Genomic DNA, 16,208 nt, shown 5'->3' with positions numbered 1-16,208 from the left:
GTTTTCCTGTTTCGCTTTGAGATAGCAACCTCAGCGTCATAAGGCAAACAAATACCTCGTGGTTACCCGACAACGATATAGATTTTCGTGTAATTACGAATGCATGTGTTTTACTACACACTTGTTTAAGAACGTTGTTCATTATCTACGTCGACGTCAAACACCCACAAAGTTCATGATTTTTCAGCTATCCTGGTAAGCGACATATAAAAAAATAGAAGACTATAGTAGGTACTTTATGTCTGAGTATATTGACTGCAGACTATACAGAGTGAAAGGCAAACTCAAATTAGTCTTAACGTACATATTTGCATCCTAAAATGTATTGTAGCTCTTTTTCTATGGCCATCAATAGGAATTCTAAAAATTCCTCAGTCGTTGAACTTTTAAAATTTCAACATTGTTTAAACAGCTGTACTTGAAACGATTGTGATTTCCATGGAGTGGAATCATGTTTCGTCGGATAAACTTTTTCTTTAGTTTGATGAAGTCATTACTTTGTCGGCAAACATTAAAGGTGAAATCGGCCATTATTTGCGTCTCTCAAGTGGTTTGTTTATTCCTTAGTCGGTCATCATTGAGACCAGGTATTAGCCGTGGCGAACAGTTTAATTAAATACGTCTTTGAATACCTAAGTAAATACAGTTAATGAGAAAACACACAAAAGCTTGAATAATTTAGGCGCTTAACTTCTTGTGTATTACCAACACACGGTCCTCGAGTTTGATTGTTTCCGAAAGCTGACAAAGACTCCCCGCTTGATTTTCAACGTGGCTTTGTATCCACCCGGCTGGGGGCAATTTATAGCATTTCCACCCATATTCAGAGCTATTATACCAGTAATCAAATGAGGCATTCACCAAATTCCTTAAGTACACACTTTCTATGAATCATGTGGCCGGCTTCAGTGCGTTTCACTGGTTGTTAACGGTTCGCAGGTGCTTGTTAAACAACCTACAGGTAGATGATTGTGCCCGGTTTCACCATGTGCCATGTGCCACCTAAGAGAACAAGTCCTTGCAGGTAGAAAAAACTATCAGGAGCAAGTCGTCTTTTCGTAAATTTTCTCACTTTGCTATACCACTCAAATTCGTCAGTGTCGACTTTCAAACTTTATCTGCTTCCTCAAAGAATGACATTGTTCTCACTCTAAACACGTGCTTGTTCTCTTTCTGGTGCTAATAAAGAGGACAATTATCATTATAAACGTCAAAATCTGCTTAATTCAGCTGTTAATTTTCCTATGGTTTCTAATTTCAAAATCACGATGAAAGCTATATGTAAAGAGCGTTTAAGGGCTGTTGAAGAGATATGATATGAGCCGCCCTCGTTCAAACTCTCTTCCTTGTGATCTGGGTTTGTTTTCCATGCACGAGCTACCTTATTACAAGCTTTCTTCAAACGCTTTCGGCTAAGAAGCATATTTATATAACACTCTTTAAGGGAAAAGTAAATAGACCCGGTGAGGTATTAGCTTAAATCATCAGACCCAAACTGTGTTCGCCATTGTGGCTAAACGTTCCTTTCAATTCGTGTGGAGATAATTAATTCTAAAATGATTATATTTTTATTGTGCGGGTACGCTTTTCAGTGCTACGCGCTCTAGCTAAGATTCAGTGGGTTATGCAACAATATGACCACTTATAATACCACGGTAATACATGTACACGGTACCGTGAAGGCAAAATGAACTTAGTTTTGAACATGAAACGGCCATGTGCCAGGAAACGCTTTAATTTAAAAACAAATTATCTAAAGCGGCTACTCTACTAAGTGACTTGTCCCTTGAGGGATAAGTGACTTAAAATAAGCTAATATGACCCGCGGTTTCTATGAATGCTGCTTAAATCAAGCCCCATTGTTTCACAGTGTAATAAATAGGTATAAATTGCCTTTAATCAATTTGATCTATTAATTGTGGCTCTCAATCGAGACCCGACGACCTTTGAGAACAATTTGGCGCAACTCATTGTGCGGTGTTTACAATATGCCATGGTTTGATAGCCTCAGGCCCTTATGTTTAATTGCTTATTGTTCGTAATACCTTTCATCCCGCCGCAAAACTGGCTAATAAAGTTTTATGAAAAGCAAACAGGCAACAGCGCGTGACATTGTGGGTTCTTTGTTGACAATTTTCGATACTGCAAACTCGATAGAAGTCCCCTCAGAAAACAGTCGCATATGCTTGTTATTTTAGGCTACACCAAACGTCTTGGATCATGCCGCGAACAAGAGGGCAAAATTTGATATAATTAGCCGCTAGGTTTACTAACTAATGAAAGTATAGAACTCTGGTAGATTTATAAATTATAGTAATATATCTTTCTTGAAAAAGGGGACAGTTTAAGGCCAATGCGACCAAACGTCATTCGTTTGATACGATGAATAGGGCTTGTAGATTTGACGGATTTTTATGATCAGTGAGTTAGGAGAAAGACATTCTTTTGTTCTTGTCAGCGCGTGCGCAATCGGTTTTTTTCTCCAGGACTCGTGAGATTTGGGCACATGAGGTTACTCGGCGCGGTTTCGTGAAGCGTACGTCGGCCGAGTTGTCCGTCGGAGGCCGACGTAATCTAAGACATAACATTCACACGTGGCCATATTAACGTCAGGGTCTGGAAGGGGGGGTCCTGATCCCGCATTCCCGCCCCTTTTTCACGAGAATCCCGAATCCCGCACTTTTTTCACCGCTATCCCGAATCCCGTTTTTTCTCTCCCAAAAAATACATTTAAAAAAATCATTTCCGCAAAAGCTAATAAATTTAAGATGGGATGTCTCTGGTACTCAGGAAAGAAGAGGTACGAAGTAAACTTAAAGATCAATGAAGGAAAGAGTTAAGGCTGTTTGGTTTGTATCGCGTGGGCGAAAACATTTCAATGGCAAAAATATTTATACAAAATATCAAAAATCGAGGGAAAAGTATACAAGAAAATACAGAGGCACTCAATATACAATTTTGTAAAACTGCACCATTCTACTCAAATTTACAATGAAAGCCGTTTATGTATTTCTTAAATTTATTTGTCCCCTTTAAGTTTTGATTTCCCAGCACACTGTTCATAGAGAGTTTCCCCGCCACCAGCAAGTAAAATCAATCTCTCATACTTTCCAGCAGCCCAAAACAAATTTAATTAATTAATGAATTATAGGCCAATTAGCCAGTTGAGAAAGTAAAAAGAGGCCAAGGCCTTCTTGTAATACAAATTTATTTGAGCAATAGTTCTAGATTCTATTCTTCTTTTTATGTTATTTTCTCCATAGGTGCCAAAATGCCAATTGAAAAGTTCAAACATTTACATAAATGGTTCCCTTAATATTTTTTTACCTCAATCAAAATCCAGATAATTTCACTGTAATTCACTCCTGTTTGCTTGTTAGTGGTGAAAACTACTAATCATACTATTAATATTTACAGCCATAACATATGCTGTGTTCAAAGTTTCAAGTTCCAATTACAGCCGTTTTCAAGAGTGCTGTGTGTATAGGCCAAGATTTCTCAGATATAAATTCGCCGCTAACTAAAGTATACCTTAGCATGAAGAAATCATGAAGGTTAAATTATTTTCCTCATATCACGTCTCAAGATCTCGGTCAAATTATACACAGTAAATCTCCATACTTATTGGATTGTTTTGGACACCTTCAACTTTTAAATATATTAGAAAGATATCTGATTTTGATAACAAGTAAATGTGAATAATTACCCCATACAAAATTTACCTTTCATTGAAAATCGGATTAGTAGTTCAAATCAAGATTATATCTTTGACATGTGAAACAGTCATTGTAAGGGGAATAAAAGGCATGAAGGGGGAGAGTGAAAGAAACAGGATTGGTTTTCCTCTGATCAAAAGCCTGGATAAAGAAAAGAAAAGAGAAAAGCCAATATTGAGGATTACTGCCACACATCTGGACTGAAGAGAGAAATAAGCGACAACCAAAGAACTGCCATTATCACAAGCAGCCCACCTCAACCACATGAAAGACAAAGGGTCACAACAAGCAAACACTGAACTTCCATGATCACCACAAACCTTACTCAACTTGTTGGAAGAGAAAGTGACTCATGATAATTAATGGACAGCCAATGAATATTGATTTTCACAAGCCTAAGTCAAGTTTATGAGATGGAAAGTGTAAAGATAACCAACAGCCAATAAATGCTCATCATCACAAGCCTAACCAAACCTGCAGCTGTGGGTAAAGAAAAAGTGAAAATTGATAATCAACAGCCAATGAATATTCTTTGTCACAAGTCTAACACAACTTGATAAAAGAGAAAGTGTGATGTCACCCAGCAGCCAATGGAAGCTCGTCAGCATAGCCTAACCCAACCACGAGCAAGTAAAACTGAGTCACAGTAATGACAAACGGGTGCCTGTTATCACAAGGCCAAATCCACCAAATAATCAGCTTGTGCTTACAAGCCTGAGTCACTCTGCTAAATAAAGAAAGATTGAGGGGAAGATGTGAATTCCCTGGTTTGTGAGTGCTGGTTATCACATACTTGCAATACTCCTGACGAAATAAGAACAATACTAGCTGTTCTAAAATTTAACAAAAAAAAATCGCTTGCACATTAAATCCCTCTTACTGACAGTTAATGCAGGCAAGTGGTTACATATGTACAGTGGCTAGAAATAATTACTGATTTATTTATTTAATATTATTTATTTATTTATTTATTCATTTATTTATTTTCTTTGTTTCATCCATCCAGGTGTACTCTTTGGCTTTAGCATTTGCATGCTTGAGCTCAATTTTGAAGATATTTGTAATAAACAACAAGCTTGTAAAAAGGAGAACTCTATTTCAATTTATGGGTGGTTTAGTTACTGCCGTCAATCTAGGGGCTTCTTCTAAAACATTTTCATAAACAAGGGCAAAACAAAGACCACTGAAACCCTTAAATGATGAAAATAATGTACGCTTTAAAAAGTAATCTTCCAAAAAATGAAGGCCTCAACAGCGAAAAAAATAAAAACGTGACAAGAAAGCTTACCTGTATCAAGCATAGGTTGATGGGTGGTTTGTATTGCCGCCATGTTGGTGGACAAAACAAAAGAAAATTTGTACACATAGTTTGCATAATAATGGTAGTTAACTCCCAGAGGAGAAAAATCTTGTTGTTCCTGGTCTTCCTGTCCACCAACATGGCCGCCATGACGTCACATGCAAACCATCAATTTGGCGGCCATGTTGGTAGTTAGGAACAATAAAATTTTTATCCTCTGTGAGTTAAGTATGTGAGCAAATTTTCTTTTGTTTTGGCACCAACATGGCGGCAATGCAATCAACCTATAGGCACTTAAGCTTTATAAAAACGTTGTCTCACCGGGTCTGTAATAGCAGACTGGATACTGTTCACCGTTAACAAACTAAAAGCTTTTAGCGCGATTCCACGGGACCACGGATAATTCGATCACCGTATGTCTCAGTTAAACAAGAGAGTGCTAGGAGTAAGCTTATCACTTTATGCCACCCGGCTTCACAGGTGTTATACAGCTAAATAAAGGATGGCAAATTAAAGTAATTAATGTGTAAACATACCTTTTGTCGAATCCATTGCAGGTGAATAAATATGCCTCGAACCGAAGTGAGAACCGAAAAAGCGACCTATTTGGTCAGCGGTTGTTGCCACCGACCCAGGCTCCCACCAAGGCCAGGAAGGGTTGATTTTTAGAATTTTTTCTGGAAAAATTGAAGCCTACACAGCCGGATTATTACCCAGGGGACCTGCTACAAAGTCTTCAAAATTGAGCTCAAACTTGAAAAACTAAGACCTGAGCGTAAGGAACCGTTCTTTATTTAATGAAAGGGGTGGGGTTGGGGGAACGGGTGGGAAAATGGGGGACTTTGCCAATGATAAAAGGGGGGTCCCGCAGTACTTGCTGAGTTTGGAGGGGGAAGGGGTGGGGGCACACACCTGTAAATAATGGAGCAACTGAAAATGCACATAAACTGACGCAACACCAGTATTTTGGTGAAAAAAGAAGTGCTATCGCCATTTCTTGAATAAAGGATTATTTAAAATGCTATTGAGATCCTACAATAAACGTATTACAGCAATGCAATGGTAACTTAACAATGTTGGAACTCTAGTTTTACAGATGCAGTAGTGGATCAACAGTAACTGGATCTTAAACGTAACTGCCTGACACTTTAGCATAACCACAACATTACAAACACTGCAAGATGAAACTAATTACACCTTGCCTTGAAGGATGGCCACCCTTGAATTTTTGGGCGAAATAACTGAAGACCCATGTCTTAAATTACTTGAGAACGCACATCTAATTTAGCAATGTTATTTTTCGTTCTGTTTGTAACCTGAGTGTTCTTAAGCGGGTCAGTTCCGAGATATGTCCCGAGAGTTCTCTTTCGAGGTGTTTTTTTTTTCTTTTGGAGAAGGAAGAAGAAAGGGGAAGCCTTCCCGGCACGTACGATGCTTAAAAAAATTAAGGCTTGAACGGGGTTTAAAGCTATTACCTCTGCGATGCCGGTGCAGTCCTCTACCAACTGAGCTTTCAAGCCAAGTGGGAGCTGGTCATATCGTGAGTTCGTAATATACCCGTGAAGGATGAATAATGAATATGAATCAATGAAAAACATATCTGAACTGCAGATGAAGGATCATCTTTCACCCGCAGTTTAAATATCTGTTTCATATATTCATATTCATTTTAGAAACTTTACTAGTAAAAGTTCTGTAAAGCACAAAATCTTAGAGATTTTATAAACTTTACGCTCCCAAACTGAGTGCAGAGCATCAGTGGTATCTAGTAGGTACACACTATCATGAACGGCATGACGCATGCGCATAGCCTATTACCTTTGCAATGTGTAAGGCAACCATGTTTGATAGTGCTTTGCAGAGCTTTCGAGCGTAAAGATTTTTTATTATTTAACAAGTATTTATACAGGGAGTATCCACTTCAGCATAGACTAGTTTAAATGGAGTCCTGTATAATTACATTAATATTAATAATAAAAATAGTATACATATACATTACACACCACATTACAATTATTTATTGTTTGGTTTTTAAGAGGTTGGCGAGGACAATTTTAAGTTGAAAAAAGAAGAGAAAGAGCCGGGATTTTAATGGCCGGTGAACGATGGAAGCACATCGCAAAGCTCGACGCAAACACAAACAACAATGAATTATAGTTTCCTCTACAAATTGTATGCGATTCGGCACCTAGAGAACCAAGACTAACTACAAATGATTGGAACTCTTCATAAGAAATAAAGTGAATTGAAACATGCGCAGTCTAACTGATTGGCCACAAGGCCCAATCTCCATTGATGTTGTAGTTTGTTTCCAGTTTCCAGCGACCAACCATCTGCACCCCCATGACTTCACCATCATACAGCACCCGGTGCCTTGCGTATTGCTTGACAAACTGCACCTTAGAACCTGACGAGACCAGATCAAAAACATGTGAAAGATTTAATAAGCCACATATATTATAATTTCTATGCCCTTAAAAATATTATTCAGTAAAAATCAGTGACAAAACAAAAGGACCACGGCGATAAAATTAAAGTACTGGATCTTGCAGTAAATGATCTAATCAGTAACAAATCATAGAACAAATAATCCAAAAAATTAGAGCAAGGCTGATTTCACGGTCAGGGAAATATATTTTTTCAATATTTCGAAAGGCACGGCCTTTCTTCCTTAGGGTATTTTAGAAACTTACCCTATGGCAAAAGACGTTACAAAATAGTTAACGTTAAGGGGGTGCTACACCTGAATTTTGGCATTTGGCGGTACTAAGGGTTTGGGTGACACTAACTCAATACTTACTGAGCGAAACCAAACAAAACCATATATTTTCTGAATCTGGAAGACCTAGGCAACAAATTGAAGTAAAAAAATCTACCTTTGTACAATGATACAGGGCCCCCTGGAGTGATTAACTTTCACAATCACCACACCTAATACACTTGGCCAAAATCCTATCTCCTTGAAAATGCATTTCTAAATTGCACTGAGAACACTTTTTATCAATAGTGTGGGAGTTAAGCTACAACATGATGAAGGGAATATCAGATATCACTACTCTTGTTGCCATGGCAACCAAAACTGAAAAAAAATTATGTTTTTGTGTTCAAGAAACAATGTCTCATAGGCTATTTACTCCTTTTAAAATTGCTATCATCATTTTGCTTCTATACATGTGTACAATAAATGCTGAAAATTTCAGCTTGATCGATTCAATACTTTTAAAGTTATAAGATTTTTAAGTTCACTAGTCGCAAAAAGTCTACTTTTCAAGAAATGATCTCTAAAGATCGAAGAGTTCAAAATGTCGGTATAACTCAACTTCACACTGATTTTTCCACATAAAATGACTTCATTTGCTAAAACAAACAAAAGGAAATCTTAATTTCACTGAAACAGTCATTTTTTCTTGGAATTCTCTGCCTGCAGTTGGGCAAGTGGCATGTCGTCATCAGAGCTACTATAGAACTGGAGTGGGTCAACATCGTTGAACTTTCCTGCGCCATATGAAGTTCCTTCCACTGACTTTTTCTCCTCCTCTGCCCTCAGTTTTGCAACCCTTATCTTCTTCCTGGCTTTTCTTTGCTTCTGGGATGACTTCTGCTTTGCATTGTAGATCCTTTTGGTGTCCTTTTGTGCACTACCTCTCTCAGAATGTTTGCCGCATGAGATCCCAGCCTTTTCCATTACAAGATGCTTTCCAGAAGCTCCTTCATTGAACTGAACAATAGCACCAATTGCTGCCATTTCAACCCTTTGTGGGCCATAGAACTTATGCTTAGGGGCTCTCATCCACACTAAGCTGTTTATGCTTTCATTATTGTTCTGGGAGAACCCTGGCAAACAACGGCGGAGAAGAGACTCACTACTCAGCCTTCTGAAAACTGGCTCAAGAAGCTCTAGAAAGACGGGGTCCAGATGGTGGTCTTTGTTTTCAAAGGACCCAGTTCTTTTGAAGCCACACCATGAATCTTTCCCTGAAGGGCAAAACTTGTGTCTTTCTTTATTGTCAATATTACAGCTATGGTATAGTACAGCCATAATGTCATTCTGCATGTTTTTTATGTGCTGCTTTGCTTGCTCAGAACTGATGTCTCCAGCAATAACATTTCTGCGTATGGCATTCCCATAGTACTTCTGGAGTTTATCAATGCAGCTATCCGTGAGCCTGTGTTTTCTTCCCCCAACAGGCAGCCCATCCTTCAACTTTCCCGCATTCTTTTTTCGAAATTCACGAAGAGCTGTCCCTGCTCTTTTCTGGACATGACCAATACAGTCAAGTTTCATTACTCTTGGACAGTTTGCATGTCCAAGTTCATGGTCTGACTTCCACTTCTCATGGGCATCAGAGTCAACCCATTTCTTATATTGATTGCTCTTCCTATCCATTCGCTCCCACTTATTTCAATCTTCACAGCAGCCATAAACATCCCATACATTGTTGTAAGCCTTGCTGTCACCGTCACAGACCATGTATATATATCGGAGATTGAAAGCAAGAGAATTACTCCATAATCGTCTTGCAATGTCTTTTTCCATGGCTCCACTAGATCCAGTATGATTTTCCGTACAATTAGAACTGTGGGTCGCATACCAGGTTCTAAATTCTTCAGAGCTCTCTCCAAACTGTTCTTTTTTTCGTGAACAATGATGGCAAAACTTTGACGCAAAACCATAGTCCAACACTTGTCCAGTGTCAACAGAGATTACAAAGCCTACACCAAAGTTTGCTGTAAAGCCTCGTTTGGACCAAGTACCATCAAAAGAAACAGCAATTTCTATCACATCATCTTCTGTAAGGTCTGGATTTTCTTCACTGTAAAGTTCATGAACATGCATTCTGGCTTTTGCAAGCTTTTCATCAACAGCCTGTTTGTGTGCTTGATACAGTGTTTGTGAGTGTTCATTCCAGGATGATGGCTGGCAAGGTGGTGGCATATTCAGAATTTCACACATAACAGAAATGGCTTCGCGTCCAACACCCATTTCACAAGCAGAATAAACCATGCGACGGTTTATGTCTGATGCATTTTTGGCTTTCCATTTGCCACCACAATTAGCTGACGTTTGCAGGTAAACTTTCTTCTTGCATTTTGTGCATTCAATATGAATTAAAGAGCTATTTCCATAGCGTTTTGCCTGTTCGTCATTAAAGACTAGCTTTCCTTTCTTACAATTATGAAGCTCTTGAAATGAATTCATCAAACTTGACAACTCGACCAAGCGGTAGCTAATCGAAGATTGGTCTTCATAATATTCCGTTGTGCGTGTACGTTTCACAGTTCCCAGCTTTCTTTCTGATGCAGTCTCTTTGAAGCATTCTTCCTCGCTCTGACTGCTAAGTGAATCGCCTGGATCACTTTCAGGGTCATTTCCTTCTGTTACCGGCTGTGAACTTTCGCCAGAACCTTCCTGTAATTCTTGTTTCATTTGCCAGACCGGAGTCCCGTGGAAACGGCGTTTCTTAGGCTTTTTTGGCATTTCGAGCGGCTTGAAAACTTAGCTGTTTCACTATAGATATGAGAACTTTCCAATGCCCGAACTCAAGACGAAAAACAATCGAAATTTAACGATATAACAAGCCTTAATCCTCTTCACAGTTACTCGCGAATCCAATATGGCGACTCAAAACATGTGCTTGATTTCACGGCTCGATACCAGTTTACTCTCGGTCATTTTATCTAGTACCCAGCTTCCCAACCAAGTGAGCTGCCAAAAATATTCTTTTGACCATATTGAAGCGGTTTTTGAGCCTTCTGTACCCGAATTTTTTACAATTTAATGATGTAAACACTTGTCGTTTCCATGGCAACTGATTATGGCGGCAAATTTGAATCTGACCACAGTGGAAAAAAATTGATATAACTCAAAAACGGGACAAGATATCGACACAGAATAAACGGCATTTGTTTCCTTGATAAATTTTCCTTAACCTAATACAAAAAGCTGAAATTCAAATTTTTTGACCAAATTCAGGTGTAGCACCCCCTTAAAACGTAGGAAATGAAAACAAAAAAGAGAAACCAATATAACATCATAACACAAGGAGCATGAAAGACAGATGAGATATGAACATTTTTCAGAGGCCGGCAAAATTTAAATAAATCAACTTTGATTAATGAGGGTGACACACAATACTCTGTTACGACTGACAAACCTGTGGCCCTTTTATTCCGGATCGAATTGGTTTTTGAAGAGAGGGGAAAACCGGAGTACCCAGAGAAAAACCTCTTGGAAGAAGGACGAGAACCAACAACAAACTCAACCCACATATGACACCGAGTCTGGGAATCGAACCCAGGCCACATTGGTGGGAGGCGTGTGCTCTCACCACTACACCATCCCTGACCCTATCCCGTTAACACAGGCAGATTTTTTGTCCCGATAGTGGCCGTATAACTGGGTTCCACAGTATTGAAGACATTGTAGATCCCGGTTGATTGCACGACCGGAATTCGGAGTCTTTGACCTTCCGCACCGAGGTCTGATCTGGCCCTTTCAGGCTGAACTGGTTGTTTAAAGTGCAGATAACTCTATCCAGTGGAAAAATCGCTACCCAGCCGATAAAATATCAGTACTCCAACCAATACATTCTATCCGCTAGATAAAGTTATCCGCTCTTTGAACAACTGGGACCCGGATGGCATTATTTCTTAATCTCGCGGTATACAATCATTCTGAGGTCTCCATGGCTCTTTACTCTTGTAAAGTATGAATTAAATGTGTTGCACTTACCGGAGATCTTCCCATTTGCGAAAGTAAATGGACCAATGTCGTCTTTTCCTTTTCCTGTAAACTGGTTACCATTTTGAAAAGTAATGTTGACATCAATCAGCCACTTGCTTCCCGCAGCATGTCCTCGCAGTGCCCGTTTGTCGACGAAGTAACCTTGCCAATTCCCTACCAAAAAAAAAACAACAAGCAGTGAGTTCATCACCCAGATATTCTATTCAGGATCTGTCTATCTGCTTATTGGTCCATCCGTTTTTTTCTGTTCGCCGTTCCGTCTATCAGTCTGTCTGTCTGTCATCCTGTCTACTACTGAGCCCGTTTTCCCGACTGTCTGTTTGTTTGTTAGAGTCTTGTCTCTGTTCGTCTACCTTGCCTATCTACCTATCTGCTGGTCCCTCAGCCATCTAGATCTGTCCGTCTTTCGTTCAGTGTTTCTATTAGTGGTATCGAATGGTCCCATTCAATTTAAAAGTGCTCGCAAAATTTGGCCTTTGCTCGAACTGCTCGCAAAAAATACACGGGTGCTCGCTTGCTCGCTTGCTCGTGCTCGCGAAATTTTTGCAACTGCTCACATGCTCGCACTCTCGTTAACATGTGCTTGATTGCTCGGAATTTCGTTAATCGTACTTTGTGGTTTTTTTTTTATACATATAATGAACGATAAATCAGTTATGATTAGAAAGAGATGGAAAACTTTAGATCGCGGTCTTTGGATCTAGTAGATCTCCTTGAAAGCCGCTTGAAGTTCTTGAGCGTCCACCCTGACTGACTCACGCGAAGCTACGTGACGTAATTTGACATCAAGCAGGGCACACTTGGCTGTAAGATGCTGGGACTGGTTGAACCGCCCTAGCTTTGCACCTATTGTTCTGTTTTGGAGGTATCAGCCAGATTATTAGCTATTACTTGGCGCAATTAATAAAAGAGAGATTCCGGCTAGCGGAAAATTTACGAAGTACTCGAAGTGCTCGCTGCTCGCCATCTGTATTTTTCTCAAGTGCTCGCTGCTCGCAAGAAAAATTTGACAATTGCTCGTGCTCGCAAAAATAAACACACTGCTCGCATGCTCGCAAATGCTCGCAAAGACCATTCGATACCCCTTCTATTCTTCCGTTCGCTTGACTTTCTATCTCTTTCCCTGGCTGTTCTGCCATGCATCCTGTCTACCGGTGCCTCTGCATACTAAGATTCGTCTGTCTGTGTTTTCAGGTTTCTTCTTAAATTTTTAGACTTACCTGATGGCAGCGTTTGAGCACCCTTTGTAGTAAGTGATTTTTTGACAATGGACAGTTCCTTCGACTCAGCCGCGGACAGCTGAGCTGATTTCGGCATTGGCCTGGCCGATTGTGATGCTGCTGCAGCCTTGTAGGGAACAACGCCTTTCAACTTCTCCATGACTAACTTGAACGCTTGATCTTCGTTTTCGCACTAAAGAAGAGGAATCAGAACCTTCGTTGTGATTGTCTTAATTTGCGAGACTGTTAAATTATTTTGTAATGAAAAAGGAAACATAACAAAATTAACGCTCCATAATTTTTAGTATTATTTTATTCATAGTAGGATTTTAGATAAAATACACGGCTCGATGAAAGAGCATATCTTAGTTGTATATATGAATTGATACCGTGTTTAAATAAAACTATGACTGACTGAGCACATATAACTTTGGTAGCGTTATATCGTTAAAGAATTAAAGTTAAATAACGAAGAAAAGATTTGATGTTTCATCTTTTAGCATACAGACAATGTCGTTAATATTAGCAATTGTGTGTTCTACCGTCTGGAAAGTTGGTCAAGTAAATGGTGTCAGCAGGCAAGAATTTCCAATTAATAATAATTCTTAACCCGTCAACCTGGGTCATCGCCTTGAAAGGGTGACGAGGCTTGCATGGCTGAAGCTATTCTGGCTGTGACACTGTGTTCCTTGGTATAGATACAATCGCACCGGTCAACGTAGAGAAACCGTATAAAGGATGCCGCGGATTCTCTGTGGTCACTGATAGGGCCAATCACAGCAGATTAAAGGAAACCTTTAAAATTTACATCTCAACTAATGCTACGTCGAAAATAGCACAACGACTTTCCAAACTCGAGAAGAAGGCTTTATCAGCTGGAACGATGCCGGCGTGACCGTCGTTTGTAGGCTGAACTGCATGCTGAATAAGTCGTTAACAAATCACAAGAGAACAATGGGCCCACTCCTCATCGAGACAATGGATATAAGTCAAAACAAATTTTGCACTCAATCTGATCCCGAGATACATGAGTACATATCCAACTACCTGCCTCTTGTTAGTCAAAAGCTCTTTTACCATCAGATATTCAATGTATTTCTTATTACAATGGTTAATTATCCATTTATAATGTTTAAATTCTTACATCGCTCATGAACACTCCTTGAAAATTGGCAAGCATAGCATCCACGTGGGCATACTTCTCCAAGTCAAATCTTTCTGTGACTATCGGCATGATGACTGGTGTCTGTTTGACCAGATTCTTGCGCTGTAGAGGTAACGTCCATAAAAAATTCCAATCAAAACTTGAATCCATGTATCCGCACAGAAAATGTCACTGAGTATATATCGAAAAAAGATACAAAGATTTCTCAGGTTCCAGAACATCGCCAAAACATATTCCATGCATTGAGATGCACTGGTTACCCTCGCGTTCTATTGAAGTTAATCATCTCAAACCATTGATTGTAAAATGGTAAAACTTTGACAGTTTGTGTTTGAAACTACACGGAGCCACTAACTATTATGATTATTATCACATTACCTCCAAAAACTAAATAATCCATAAGCCCATTGACCTATCAAATGGTCAAAAATACATCACGTGCAGTGACTTTTTATCGATAGACCTCGTCCTTATTAGTATGCGGTGTTTTATCAGCTGAAAAAACACTCCTCATTAGTATGTGGCGTTTTTCTCGTATGCTAATTTCCAACGTTCGCAAAAGCATCATTGTTATGAACTCTATTGACACACGCTTTTCCAGGAATGTTTTTGAAGCCGTTAAAAAAACTCGCAGCACGTGTTTTATCGGGTCTAAAACCATTTGGTGCGCCTCGTGGTTTGAAACCCGATAAAACACTCCTGCTCGTTTTTAAACATTACATCAATGATTCTATTTCGTGATCATTTTATATACCGACTTATTTGAAATTAAGCGACTGCTGAAACATGTATGAAGTGTCATTGTTTCTAGTTACCATTGCATAGTTGCATTCAAAGGTGCACTCTTGTGACTTGGCCCACTTCTCATTGAGAAAAATCAAGAAAACTTTCGCATCCCGAACATTTGCCAAAATCTCCTCTCGAAAAGTATCGCCTCCATCAATATCAGTGCACATCCAAGTAGAGATGCCATGTCTATGGAAACGAAAAAAAGATCTTAATTATGAAATGAAAACACGCCGGGTTTTAAACCTTCCATTTTTTTTCCTTTTTACAATTTGGTCCCAATGGTGTCCGCAATAATTGAGTTCGACTGTATTACATTAGAATGCGAAACAAGGGTTTGAGTTATTTCCCCCAGGCCTTGCGCGGACAACGAGACCAGGGAGCTACTGGGCTTAAAAACTCATTTTGTTTTCGATTGTTGGGTTAACGTTTGCAGAGCTCAATAAATAGCAACGTCTTGCTCGAAGTAACCAGGAACGAATACATTCAGTCATTCCCGAAATTTCATGGGATAGTTGTTCTCGAGGAATGAACTCGGTACTTTCACTAAGCGGGGTATTCATTGTGGCTCTTTAGAGAAGACAAAGCTTAGCGTACGGTGTTAAAGCTGAAATGACGACAATAGTTATTTTTAGTTGCTACCTTAAACTGTACAAGCCCGAATAAATATAACGATATGAAGAGATTGGTATCTTTTGCGTGTGAAAAAATTTGTCGCTCCCACGAAACGAGATTCTGGTTTCTACTGGGGGTTCGTTTCAAACTTCATTAAAAAGAGAAGGGAACTGAGTGTCTTTGCTCTTTGGCTTACATGTAAACGTGATTAACATTTCAGGCAAAACAATAGTTTTCTTACCTGTGAAAGATGCTCCTCGCTTTGTCCACTTGCTTCTTGGATGAAGCAACGTTCAAACTCAAAAAATAATCAGCCATATTTCTGCGAACTGAGATTACACATCATTTCTTTTAGGTGAATTTCAATAGCCCTTCTCACGGTTACTTTTTCTCATTTGCATTACAATGTAGTTCAACTTGGATGCGAGGCAATTTCGGGCTAAAACTACAAAATAGCCTGAAATTGCCTCACAAACCTGCTAGATTTTATTATAATGCAAATGAGCAGAGTTATTCGTGAAAATGGCTATTGCACGACAAAATTGTGTGAATTCTGTGTTTGCTTTGGCCCGCCTTGCAATAAATATACTCCTCTGCTTCTTGCTTACAGGTTTAAACTATAAATCAAAGTTTGTTGTTCGAGTTCTTATTAGGTCCAAAC

The 16,208-nt window shown here is 39.3% G+C and overlaps 1 protein-coding gene across 1 annotated transcript; it reads right to left on the bottom strand.

Annotated features, from left to right (window-relative positions):
• Window positions 1-7,020: 7,020 nt before the first annotated feature.
• LOC146464564 (uncharacterized) lies at window positions 7,021-16,197 on the bottom strand. Its single transcript, XM_085129543.1, has 6 exons — window positions 15,789-16,197; window positions 14,962-15,121; window positions 14,126-14,248; window positions 12,982-13,174; window positions 11,750-11,914; window positions 7,021-7,423 (listed from the first exon to the last, which is right to left on the bottom strand). The coding sequence occupies exons 1-6, from the start codon at window positions 15,863-15,865 to the stop codon at window positions 7,278-7,280; spliced, it is 864 nt and encodes a 287-aa protein (XP_084985669.1). The 5' UTR covers window positions 15,866-16,197; the 3' UTR covers window positions 7,021-7,277.
• Window positions 16,198-16,208: the final 11 nt, after the last annotated feature.

This window comes from Pavona decussata, unplaced genomic scaffold (genome assembly GCF_977016875.1).
Source record: "Pavona decussata unplaced genomic scaffold, jaPavDecu1.1 SCAFFOLD_161, whole genome shotgun sequence".
Classification (NCBI taxonomy): domain Eukaryota; kingdom Metazoa; phylum Cnidaria; class Anthozoa; order Scleractinia; family Agariciidae; genus Pavona; species Pavona decussata.
Note: the sequence above shows the minus strand (reverse complement) of the source record. Positions and strands in the feature narration are given on the sequence as shown.